This window comes from Heptranchias perlo, chromosome 17, assembly GCF_035084215.1.
Source record: "Heptranchias perlo isolate sHepPer1 chromosome 17, sHepPer1.hap1, whole genome shotgun sequence".
Taxonomy (NCBI): Eukaryota; Metazoa; Chordata; class Chondrichthyes; order Hexanchiformes; family Hexanchidae; genus Heptranchias; species Heptranchias perlo.
Genome location: NC_090341.1, coordinates 4,754,040 through 4,767,676, shown reverse-complemented (window position 1 = coordinate 4,767,676; position 13,637 = coordinate 4,754,040). Strand labels below are relative to the sequence as shown.

The 13,637-nt window shown below is 45.1% G+C and overlaps 1 protein-coding gene across 1 annotated transcript in view; it reads right to left on the bottom strand.

Annotated features, from left to right (window-relative positions):
* Nucleotides 1-5,420: 5,420 nt before the first annotated feature.
* Nucleotides 5,421-13,637, bottom strand: part of ruvbl1 (RuvB-like AAA ATPase 1) — a 50,723-nt gene continuing 42,506 nt past the window's right edge. The window contains exons 10-11 of the mRNA XM_067998389.1: nucleotides 9,421-9,512; nucleotides 5,421-5,795 (exon numbers count right to left, since the gene is read on the bottom strand). Of these exons, the coding sequence (XP_067854490.1) occupies nucleotides 5,636-5,795; nucleotides 9,421-9,512 (252 nt within the window). The 3' untranslated portion in view covers nucleotides 5,421-5,635. The remainder of the gene's footprint in view (nucleotides 5,796-9,420; nucleotides 9,513-13,637) is intronic.

The following is a 13,637-nucleotide window of genomic DNA, read 5'->3' as shown; positions in this document are numbered from 1 at the left end:
AGTCAGTTGAAAAGGGATCTGGCCCAGGTGGACTGGAAACAATGATTGGCAGGTAAAACAGTAAATGAGCAATGGGAAGCCTTCAAGGAGATAGTTCGGGTACAGACTAAATACATTCATATGAGGGAGAAAGGAAAAGCATCCAAAGCTAGAGCTCTGAGGATGAGTAAAGAAGTTGAGAGCCCTCAGATAATGAAGCAGTCCGTGCCCACATGCAGCAAGACCTGGACAACATCCAGGCTTGGGCTGATAAGTGGCAAGTAACATTCGCGCAAGACAAGTGCCAGGCAATGACCATCTCCAACAAGAGAGAGTCTAACCACCTCCCCTTGACATTCAACAGCATTACCATCACCGAATCCCCCACCATCAACATCCTGGGGGTCACCATTGAGCAGAAACTTAACTGGTCCAGCCACATAAATACTGTGGCTACAAGAGCAGGTCAGAGGCTGGGTATTCTGCGGCGAGTGACTCACCTCCTGACTCGCCAAAGCCTTTCCACCATTTACAAGGCACAAGTCAGGAATGTGATGGAATACTCTCCACTTGCCTGGATGAGTGCAGCTCCAACAACACTCAAGAAGCTTGACACCATCCAGGACAAAGCAGCCCGCTTGATTGGCACCCCATCCACCACCCTAAACATTCACTCCCTTCACCACCAGCGCGCCGTGTACCATCCACAGGATGCACTGCAGCAACTCGCCAAGGCTTCTTCGACAGCACCTCCCAAACCCGTGACTTCTACCACCTAGAAGGACAAGGGCAGCAGGCATGTGGGAACAACACCACCTGCACGTTCCCCTCCAAGTCACACACCATCCCGACTTGGAAATATATCGCCGTTCCCTCATCATCGCTGGGTCAAAATCCTGGAACTCCCTACCTAACAGCACTGTGGGAGAACCTTCACCACACGGACTGCAGTGGTTCAAGAAGGCGGCTCACCACCACCTTCTCAAGGGCAATTAGGGATGGGCAATAAATGCTGGCCTCGCCAGCGACGCCCACATCCCATGAACGTATATAAAAAAAAACTTCACAGTTCTGGTATCATCCTTGTAAATCTTTTTTGAACTTACTTCAGTGCCTCTATAGCCTTTTTATAATATGGAGACCAGAACTGTGCACAGTACCCCAAGTGTGATCTAACCAAGGTTGTATAGAAGTTAAACATAACGTTTCTGCTTTTCAATTCTATCCTTCTAGAAATGAACCCCGGTGCTTTGTTTGCATTTTTTATGGCCTTATTAACCCGCGTCACAGAAGATTCGGTGTGGGACCTCAGGTCTGTCCGTTCTAGGCAAGTGTTACATTCACTTTCCCAGGCTATTTGAAATAATCCTCTCTCGATGTTTAAAATGGTGTGGGGGGGTGGTTGTAGGCTGACGATGGTTAATTGCACACTAGTCATCAACCCCACTGAACTCTTAGACAAGGGCTAATAATAGAGAAAAGCGCAATATTAAAAGGTGGGGGAGAGCTCTTTTTTTGATAATCAGCTCAGCATTGTCTGGACTGAAGAGCAATCAGTCAGTAAATCTGGCTAGTATAACAGAATACCCTTATAAATATACAGCCGCATACATCTCCCAGCAGGATGTTTTTACAACCTATTTCACAAGCCTGTGTAAGGGTGAGCCATTCATTAAAGCAGAGCCGCCGACAGAAAATGTTTGTTTAATCTTATCAGTGTGACAACACAATCTAAGAACAATTATAGCCTGGACGTATATTTGTTCTTTTATTGCAACTCTAGTTACAAGCATGTTCTCCACACAGGGTGACCTGGTTTAAATTAAAGCTTCAGAATTGTCTTCAGTCAGTCCCATGGAACCTGTTAGTTTTTGGGGTAATACAGTCAAGGTTAAACCAGGAACTTCTACCAGTGTTGTTTCTAACCAGTTGTTTGGTTAATTGAATCAACTGAATTAACTTGTTTTCAATTGCTTTCGATAATCTACACGTCTTTAAGGATTTTGTGGGGTGAAGGGGTGGGATTTGTGAATTTTTTCTTTAAGGTATATTGGGTTTGGGGAACACTTTCCCATTTCAGGCAGCCTGGTCGTCTGGCACAGTAATAGCCAGGTGAAAAGTAAAGCTCCCTGTATACTGTCCCTTCAAGGACTCCTGGGTCAGGCCCAGCACAGGTCATATGCAGAGTAACGTTCCCTCTGTCGTTCCTCATCAAGGACTCATGGGTCAGGCCCAGCACAGGTTATATGCAGAGTAATGCTCCCTTTACACTGCCCCATCAAGGACTCATGGGTCATCTAAACCACGGTTAGGTGCAAAGTATAGCTCTTCTACACTGCCCCATTAAGCACACCTTGATCTGTTACAGCATGGGATATATTAGTGATGTTCCTTCTACTCCGACCCACCAATGTGCCTCAGCCCCAATCTCACAAGAGTGCCCTCTAATGCACCATGATGGCAATATCCTTTTTGCAAACTAGCCATCCTGAGGTAACTCGGACAGAAGGCTGCTGCTTATCACCAAACTATTCCACAAAGAACTGGCAATGTCGGGATAGAATGCGGAAGATGAGACGGGGGAGGAAACAATCCTGTACTTCAGTTGGGCCGAATGGCCTGTTTCTGTGCTGTAGTTTCGATGTAACTCGATGTAGCTCAGAGAGACCTTCAATTTTGGTGCCAATTTAGGGACAAGAAATAGACCCATGCCCGATAGGAACTGAACTGAGACTGCCCAAACTCATTTCATGTAGGACTGTCAGAGGTGACCGGTCAATGCTTAATCCACTAACACCCCTGAGGGTGAGCTGCAAGCCTTTCTCAATTGGAGTTCTATTGTACAGTCTAAGGTGAAGATTTGTACAGCACCTCTCACAAATGTTCTGAGAGCCCTTCACACACAATGAATTATTTTTAAGTGCAGCAGTGACTGCCATTTGTGGGATTTTTGCCTACATAACAATGAGATGAATGACTAGTTAACCCGGTTTGGAGACATTGATTAAAGGATCAACGTTGGCCAGGACACTGGGAGAAACTTCAGTTAGCACCATGGGATAAGATCCAGATTGAGCAGGACATCCTCAGTTTAACATCTCAACAACAACATTGCATTTATATAGCGTTTTTAACATAGTAAACAAACACGTGAATCTACCTCCAAAAACACTACATACGTGTGTTCAAATGTAACTTTTATTTTACTTGGCCCTTGAAAGACAAGGCAGCAGGTGCATGGGAACACCATCACCTCCAAGTTCTCCTCCAAGTCACACACCATCTCAACTTGGACACATATCGGCCGTTCCTTTATCGTCGCTGGGCCGAAAACCTGGAACTCCTGACACTGTGGGAGCATCTTCACCACACGGTTCAAGAAGAAGGCCCACCACCACCTTCTCAAGGGGCAAATAGGGATGGGAAATAAATGGCAGCCCTGCCAGCGACGCCCACATCCCAAGAATGAATAAAAATAAAAGTGGCCATTTTTCATGTATGAGCTTGGACAACATGTATTGATGGGCCAATTCAGCTGAGCCTGATCTCATCATCATCCTTCATTGTTCCCACTTCCTTTGAGGGATGGGAAGGGGGAAAGTCACTAGACCATGTTCAGGAGTGACTCTTTCCCCGCTGCCCCACACTTTGGGTTGTTGAGGCCAAATTCACACTGGCTTATATATCTCAGATCGAGTAATTTGGCGTAGGCCGGTGATTGAAGGTTAGTTGTTCTCACCTGGGGCAGAAACAGCTGCAGAAAAATTGGCCTCAGCATCTCTTGCAGTAGGGAGGGAGGACAATCATCTAGGGTTTCTTCACCCCATTGCCAGCTTGCTGGGGACATGATTGATTCTGATGCCTCGCCATGACGGAATAGCCTTCCGACTCACACATGAAACACGGGCCACTTAGATATGGTACTGGGGAGATGTCTGCAACTCTACCCAACATGAGTCAGCACCTTCAGGAGAGAAGGGCAGAAAATTTGGGTGGGAAATTTTTTTTTTAAAAGCACTTGTTATTTTGGAACCTTTTTTCTCCCCCTCTCTGTTGTCTTTCGCGTTTCACGGATTGTTTGGTCTACAGGTCACTTCTTTCACCACTGATGTTTTCAGTATCGTGCTGTGAACTCAAAGTTTGCACAAAGGAATCATGTATCAAACAGTCCGGTGTCACTGGCTGAAAGCTTTTTATTATTAAACTGCACAGATCTACCCTTTTTTTTTGTTAAAAGTAGTACTGGAGTCGGAAAAGAATCCATGCAGAGAATAAACTCTTTTATGTTCAAATAATTTTTCTTTCCGTTCTCCGCTGACTTTTTTTGTGCGTCTGATGTTTTTACCAAAAACTCAGCATTGACTTAAAATACTCAACACGCATGGATCTTGACTTGCTTTGCCCTTGCCTTTCTGCTTCACAGTTTTTTTAGATTCTAGATTAACGAGATGTTCAAACTGATTAGTGGGGGCGCTGGTGGAGTGTCCTGGACAAGCAATCAAATCCCACCGTACCAACTTGAATTCAATAAATCCCGTCATCTGTGGGCTAGATTATTGTAAAATCTCAATTGGGAGGGAAGTATGAACCTGACATTTATCATAAGCCTCTTTTTTTCTGTTTCGTTTTAAATTTTTTTATTCATGGGCGGGCTGCCTCAGCTCGTCATAGCTATCAAAAGCATACTCAGACAATACCAGCGTCCAGGGCTCTGTGCATCACCAGTGGCCATGCTCCTTGGCTTCAGCCATGCCATTGAAGTGTTTAAGATGATTAAAAGAGTTGATAGGGTAGATAGAGAGAAATTATTTCCTTTGGTGGGGGAAGTCTGGAACAAGGGGGCATAACATTAAAGTTAGAGCCAGGCCGTTCAGGGGTGATGTCAGGAAGCATTTCTTCACACAAAGGGTGGTGGAAATCTGGAACTCTCTCCCCCAAGGCCAGGGCGGGCGGGGGTGGGGGGGCGTCAATTGAAAACTTCAAAACTCATAGATTTTTTGTTAGGTAAGGGTATTAAGGGTTACGGAACCAAGGCAGTTAGATGGCGTTGATACAGATCAACCATGATCTAACTGAAAGGCGGGACAGGCTTGAGGGACTGAATGGCCGCCACTTGGTCCTATGCTGCTGTAACACTTTAAATTAGGATGGTCACAAGTGTAGCCTGGAATGGGGGAGGAAGGAGGGGAAGCCTTACCCCGTGATCTTACGAAGAGCCGACACGGGCTTGATGGGCTGAATGGCCTCCTTCTGTGCTGTAGCCATTCTATGATCTAGCCATTCCCCCGCTGACTTCTACTCAGCACCTGCCCATAATAGTGTAGTTGAGATGGGGGACTGTTGGGGGCAGCACTATGACACAGGGCTGGCCAACCTGCCACCCGCTCTTATCAAGTTCCTTGGAAGCAGAGAGTGTAATCTTTCAAAGAATCACCAAGAGATTTTTCAAAACAAATGTTTTATTTAACAAGCAAAAAAAAGTTATTTTCTTTTACAATTTCCATTCTGACAGCAGGTCCCCACCTCAAATGTTACCCTGCTTCCTCTCTTCAGGTGCTGGTGGACCTGATGTGTTTTCCCATTGCACTTTCGCTGTTTGTTTATTTCGGATTTCCAGCATTCCCAGTTTGACTTTGTCGCGCTAGCTACGAGCTTCTCACTTCATGTACTTTTCTTGGTGTTCTGCAAGGACCTTAGCTGACGACTTGGCGTCGTAGAACAGTTCATTGATTTCCTCCACATGCTCCTTCTCGATGCCGTCTTTCCCATTGATCTTCGCCAGCATGTTGGCGGGGGTCAGTAGCTGCACAGAGTACCTGCGTCACAAGCACACAGCCGTTAACTTCAATACGCCTCTGCTGTTTATCTAACCCTTTCACCTCTCGGCGCAGAAGCAATTCAATGAAGCACACTTTGGGTTTCAAGGCCAAAACCGTGGAGTGCAAGTGATGCAGAAAAGTGCAACAAGAATAATCTCAAATGAGCTAGGAGGAAAAATGAGAGAAGCTTAAACTTTACAGCCCAGAGAAAGGATTACAGAGGACCACATTGAGGTAAATCTATCTACCCATGATCTACTAAATTTGCTATGTATATCACACGCTCCTTATTTTGGCATTATCCTTGGCATACCTCTCGGTGACATCTCGATAGGACTTTCCCCATTATGAAGCTATCTGTCGCAATCATGCTGGCCACTGCACACTTATATCACTCGTTAGATCACCATAAGCTGCAGATTCCCATACCTGTGCCTACAGCAGTGCTATTCAAACTGTCTCACTGTTTCAGGTCACCCCCAACATCCCTAACCTCCCGCCTGGACAACAGTAGGTTGGGAACAACTTCTCATCATTTTCCTTCTCTTGCTTCTGTTTCCCCTCTTCCTATGTTGAAGTACATGATCGGTGTTTTTCCTCAGAGACTGATTCCATAAGCTCTTCCTGCCACTTCCCCCCCCCCCCCCCCCACATATTTCTGTCCTTTTACAGCAACTCCAGTCGCAAGCATGTTCTACACAGAATTTACAGGGTCCTGCCCATAGCTTCCAGCCACCCGGCCAGGATTTGCTTTTCTGACTGTTTCTCTCTCTAGAGACAGGGATCGATTTTACAGGCTCTTCCCACCACCTGATTCCCTCTCTCCGGGATTTCCTGCTGCTTCTGACTGGGTGCCTAAATAGTTCCCATCTGAATGTTTCATTTGGCTACAAGCTCTGGGTTCGTTGATTTGTGGTTTCAGGCGCTGCTTGGGCTCTTTCAGAGCCTGTGAGCTCCACTATTGCCATCCAAACTTGTTGGTTTTTCAGGTACACAGTTGTCAATTGTCATCTTTACACACAAATTTTTTTTTGAGGGTGGGGGGGTGGGGGGGGGCAGTGGTTAGAGGCATCTCTTTGACTTCTACTTTTGAATGCACTCATAGGAACAGCAGTAGGCCATTCAGCCCCTCAATCCTGTTCCGCCATTCAATTAGATCATGGCTGATCTGTTTCTTAACTCCATCTACCCGCCTTGGTTCCATAACCTTTAATCCCCTTACCCAACAAAAATCTATCAATCTCAGTTTTTAAATTTTCAATTGACCCCCGGCCTCAACAGCTTTTTGAGGGGAGAGAGTTCCAGATTTCCACTACCCTTTGTGTGAAGAAGTGCTTCCTGACATCACCCCTGAACGGCCTGGCTCTAATTTTAAGATTATGCCCCCTTGTTCTGGACTCCCCCCAACAGAGGAAATAGTTTCTCTCTATCTACCCTATCAACTCCTTTAATCATCTTAAACACCACAATTAGATCACCCCTTAATCTTCTATACTCGGGGGAATACAAGCCTAGTCTATGCAACCTGTCCTCATAATTCAACACTTTTAGCCCCAATATCATTCTGGTGAATCTGCGCTGCATCCCCTCCAAGGCCAATATATCCTTCCTGAGGTACCGTGCCACGAACCGAACCCAGTATCTCCAGATGGGGTCTAATCAGACTTTATACAACTATAACATAACTTCCCCCACCTCTTGGGTAAATTTCCTTTGTGTTGACTTGCCACGGGTTACGCTGCACTAGTAAAGTACTGAATGGCATATAGAAGGTAAACCCAGAATATTATTTCAAGGTACGTCAGAATAAGATATGACACCATCAATTTAAATGAGCGCAAACTAAATTTAAAATGGATTTCAGAACATTTCTTTGCTCAAAAGATGACGACACCTAGAATTATCCACCAAGTTATCGGAACAAAAGACATCAGAGAAGTTCCAGTTGCAGCTGGTTTTGTAAGCTGACTGTATTAGGATACCAGAGGGATGATGGGCCAAATTACCCTTTCTGGTTTAAATTTTTCTTCCTTTGTTAAGCTATGCAGAGTCAACGTTTCTCATAACTCAAAATCCTAATTTATTTAAACAAACTGCAAATTCAACATGCATGCTCTTAAGATTCACTTAGCGTGATCAAACAAGCAGTGTGGGCCACTTTACTGGGCTAAATCCCACCAATTGCTGGCAGGTGCTTTTGTGATTGGATGTCTTCAAAGCTGGTTTTCAGCCAATGAAAATCTTTTTTTTAAAAAAAAGAGCAGCACGCCCCTGAAAAATGGATGTCGAGAGCAGGGAGACAGAGCAGAAATGGTACGTTGGGCACTTTCAACTTAAAACAGCAAAAAAAGGTTTCAGGATAGGTAGGAGAGAATAAAATGGCAGCCAAATTATAAAAAGGGCACAACAGCAAAGGAGGACGTTGAAAGCGACCTAGGAGTTTTAGTAGAATTGACACTCAACTTGTCCAACCAATGCAGAGACCCAATCAACAATAGAATATCGCACTAGACAGTCGAAACAGTATGAATACAAGTCAGAGGAAGTTGTGACCAAACTGTACAGTGCCCTGGTCAGACTGCACCTTCAGTGCTGTGGGCTGATGTCAGCAAATTCTTCTTTACATTGACAGTGATCACTGCACGGAACAGTCTCCTGGATGAAGTAGTGGAGGCAAAAACCCTGATCTCATTTAAGAGCCAAACAAATGCTGCAATGGGGGGGGCTGTCGGGTTATACTGGATGGAAGAATTTAGATGGGCTGAATGGCCTTTTTCATCTATAATTATCTTGTGATGTACACTTTGGACAAAGACAGTACCAAGCCTGGCTGCAATGCCCTCCCCAGTCAAACTGCCCACTGACACACAGTGTCCAGGCTCACACGTGAAGTATGGCCACTTTGGGGTGAGGTACTGGAGGGCCGCCGTTGTCCAACAAGGAGTCGGAGACGGAAGGGGGGGGGGGAGGGGGGCAGCTCTTCCCCCCCCCCCCACCCCATGTAAAAGTAAAATGTGCAGTGTGTTTCCAGCTGGTCAAGGTTGTAGTGTAAATGGTAATTAAGAACCTGCCTCAGTCAGAGTGTACTCAAAGGATGGTATTGAAAGCATGCTGATCTTTGAACTCCTCGGCAATATCTACTCAAGAGCTCTTATTGCGTGCTCTGCGCTTGTGCAAAAATATCCCCGTTATAAACCTTCACAAACGTACAGAAAACATTGGATTGCTAATATCTGTGCCAGTTATCGCACTGTAAGATTTCATTAGCTGTCTTTGTTTTTAAAAGGAGTTTTAAAAATAAAACAGAAACCTTTGGTGTCTAATCCCATGGGGCCCTACCTACAGCACCATTTATCTTTCCGTGACAAGCTGAAACCAATAGCTATTACTGAAACTGTTATTCTACAGCGCTGGCTAAAATTAAATACCGCCAGTGAAGAGTTTTTGGCTGCAGGTAAAGAGGATGATTTAAAACCCTTGTCTCTGGCTCCTGAAAGCTTCAGTGTAGGGAGAGCAGCAAATCATTCCTGTTCGCCAGGGTCAGGAGGAAAAAAAACGAATGACATTATCAAGGTCTGGACAAGAGCCATTATTCCTTAACAAAGCGGCAATGGGCACTCACCGCAGGGTTGTCTTAGTGCCGATTTCCCCCAGGTGGAGCAAGGCGTCCTCGCTGATGCTGATGCCTTCTGTCTGAGCTCGAATCTTGATTATCTGCCGAGTGGAGAGAGTGGGGGATTAAGGAAAAGTGAGCACCAGATCCTATAACTGTCAGTACGATTGATCCTTCTGTCAGCACAAATTAATGCCCCGTTCACCACCAAATGATTATTCAGGCCAAAGGCTCATTTTCTTCTGGTCTGCAGATAGCAGAGTGGGACTGAAATATTTAAATTAAAAAATTGATTCGGCCGATTTTACATTATATTTGCTAAAACATTGGCAATGCTGCAGATAGAAGTCTGCATTTAGCTATTGCGTTCTTTAAATTGTTATACAAATCCAAAATGTTTCTTTCTCACTAAAAATATTTAAAACAATTTAAAATCCCCCACCCAGTTTTCTCCCCTCCTCTGGTGACTCACGCTGGGTACTATTCCATGGCGTTGGCTGTCCTTTGGTACATCGCCCAATTGGCCATTCATCAACTGTGGCCCATGTGCTGGCATACTATTTGACTGCAGGCGGCATCACAGCCAAGTGTAATCCTGTCCCCCAACAGACAGCCATACACATGCAATTTCCAGCAGGGGTCACTGCATAGCGATCAGGGCTGGAAAGCTTGGCTAATTTTTCTCCTTAGCTTGGGGGGCACTGGATTAGGGCCGGGATGTACCAGACCTGTCCACCTCAGTTCCACACTAAATAGTATATTCACACATTAAGCCGCCAGGGGAGTCAACTGCACGGAGCCATAAAAGTTCCCCTCTCAAGTCAGTATTTGATTCACAGAGTGTGCAACATGCTTGTAAACCAATCCCCTGTTTGAGTCCTTCCAATCCATGCTAATGAGAAATCCACGCAGAGTGTTTCCCTTTCCCCAATATGGAGCACACGTGTCGCTTAGAGACACATCCCATTTTCTGAAAGCATCCCAAGCCTGTGACAGGACTACCACTTCACGGTAGTCCAGGTTCTGTCAGTGAGCTGGGTAGACTTTATTCTAAAAGAACCTTGTCAGGCATGTCATCACAAAGCCCAAAGCGACCCTGCTTACTTCTCTTCTCCTATCCTCTAGAAAGATAATTACTAATTGGCCAGAGAAATGACAAACATGGGTTTGAGCCCTCACTAGGTGCATAGGAGTATCAGGGGCTCCATGGTGAGTAGGTGGTTGGTGGTGTGGAGCTGCTGCAACAGTTCACTGCCCCTTAGCAACCCAATAATGAGAGGCATGAAACCCTTAGTATATGAACATGTGGTTTTACTCAGCCTCCAGGTAATGCCTTGAAGCAGCTTTCATCCCATGTCTCTATTGCATGATGACCATCTACCTTCAGCACAATAGAAGGAACCACACAGCTTATAACCTGCCAACCAACTTGAAGTTCTAGATGTCCACCTCCATCATTGTATACCAGGCTTACTCATCACCCACCAGAGCCCATGTGGCAGAGGCCTGTCTGCCATGAGGCTGACTTTCCCCCCACCCCCCCCCGCCCTGCCCCCAAGGTACTCCGTGATGGGTCAGTGTACCCCAAAGTCCTCCCTGGTGTCCTGGCTAATATTTATCTGTCAACCAACATCACTAAAAAAAAATTGTCTGGTCATTATCTCACTGCTGTTTGTGGGACCTTGCTGTGCGCAAATTGGCTGCCGCGTTTCTTACAACAGTGACTACACTTCAATAGTAGTTCATTGGCTGTAAAGGGCTTTGAGACGTCCTGAAGTGGTGAAAGGCGCTACAGAAATGCAAGTCTTTCTTTCCTGCAGCCATTTCCTCTTTTAGTCACAAATCCACTCCCCAGATTGGATCTCCTGAGATTTGCAAACAACTTCTGAAGTGTTAACAGTGGCTCTTAACAAAAGAAACATGGATTCCTTCTTTGCGTTGTGATGTAAAGTTAAACAATACTGACTTAATGCACTTGTTCTTGCATATGCTTGCTAATCCCTCACAGGCAGACATGTGATTTACACCAGCTCCTAGCTGGAACACACAGTACGATGACCTTTGATATAATGCACATCACTTACGGCCTCCTCGCTAACAGATAAATCACAAACACATTGGTTCTATAAATGAGTTTACTGTATCATTCCCAAAGACAGTCTTACACAGAATGGCCTGTTGTATTCCAGCTCCCTGAATACTCAACTCTTTTCCCTCTCCCCATGAAGCTCCAACGACATAGCTTAACCCATTGGAGCCGGTGTCCTAATGTGACACTCCTGCTTATACTGACTCACATGGCCATTCATCAGAAAAACTGGATCTGAGGACTAACTGCTGGAGACATTTATTAACTCGAATACTCACTCAACTAGATTTCCTAAACAAGGACTATACCCTTAGATAAGGGTGTGAAGTTTGCTATATCCACCTCCCTCCTAACTCTCTCAGCTCTTCTCCTGAAGGCACTGACTCGCGCTGGGCCACCATTCCACAAGTGCTGGCAGGGTATTCTACTATGGGAGGGCCAAGTCTAATCTTGCCCACACTCACTGTCTACATACGTGTATTTTGCAGTAGAGGTCACTGGTCATTAGAACAGGAACTCTAACCAATTCCCCCATTCCCCAGCCCAGGGCACTGAGGTCAAGTGTTGCCCTGGCTGCGATCAGCTAATGCAGCACAGATCGGATTTGAAACTTTCTGGTCTGAATGGCTCAGCCACCAAACAGCTTTCAGCACATTTTACAGCACTGCATAAGATGATAGGATGGAACCATCATGAAAATGCAATCTAACCAAAACGGCTCAAGGTATTGAAGTCATAAGCCAACACAGAGAAGCAGAAGTGGTTTGACCCAATCCCTGAAGATTAGATTAGGACCTAGCATTCACTCCCTGCTACACACATTGTTATGTCCATTGGGCTTGTGTAAGATGTAAAGAAAGCAGAGAGATGTACCCGATGATCTAGTGAGTGAGGTAACCATACTGAGCCATACAGGCTGGGGGGACCCAGGTTCAACTCTCTGGTCTGTGCAGAGTTAACTGATCTCAGCTGGGGAGACAGTAATGATGCTGCATTTAGTCTTGGCATCCCTGAGCTAGGGAAACCAAATAGCCACCATTCCCACTCCTGGAAAGTGCACACATAAAGATACCACAGGATGTCAGGATCAGGCTTGGCTGTGATGACCTTCATAGTTAAATAGCTAACCAACATACTCTTATCTGGGCTTGCAAATGAAGAATGGTCATTTGCATGAGGCTGCCGAGGGTCCCTGACAGGTATTTAGGTGTACCCCAACAGGAGTCGGCACTTCAAGAAAGGGAGAGAATCGTAAGAGAGAATTGAAGGAACTCCTCTAAATAGCTCTAATTGTAATCACATAGAGTCTTAAGTAGGGATAGGTGGTATGACAGCTAATTATAGAGCATTCAATATATTTGAAATCAATACTGCAGGCTTACAGAGAAATAAATTGCAGCCTCTATAAGTGATTTTAATTCAGGGTTCTGATGTGTAGTTATCTGAACCCCTAGATGAGATTACTGCCTTGCAATAACTACCTTTTAATCTTTCTCTGCAAGCATAAATTTGATTATCCAGAAATAAGAAACCAGTATATATCAATATAATTTTGAAGTAAAAGAGAAAAAACTGAGAATGCTGGAAAGTCATCATGTCAGTCAGCATCTGAAAGGGAAGAATAGGCTAATGTTTCAGATGAGACCTCTCTCGTGTTCCATTTTGCCAGCCCCTTCTCTCCTGAAGGTGCTGATTTCTGTATAGGCAGGATATCTGAACCCAGAGGGGATTCACAGCCGAGCCCAGTCCAGTTCTTGCTCGGTGTGTTTTCTAGCAGGAGTCACTGGACAGTGATCAGAAGCAGGAAATGTTGCCTGATTTTTGCCGTACTGATAATCTAAGGTGATAATTCAGTGCAATAGAAAAACAGATTATTTTATAAATGGTGAGAAACTATTAAATGTTGGTGTTCAGAGAGATTTGGGTGTCCCCGTACAAAAAGCACAAAACGCTAGCGTGCAGGTACAGCAAGCAATTAGGAAATCAAATGGCATGTTGGCCTTTATTGCAAGGGGGTTGGAGTACAAGAGTAAGGATGTCTTACTACAATTGTACAGGGCATTGGTGAGACCTCATCTGGTGTACTGTGTACAGTTTTGGTCTCCTTATCTAAGGAAGGATATACTTGCCTTGGAGG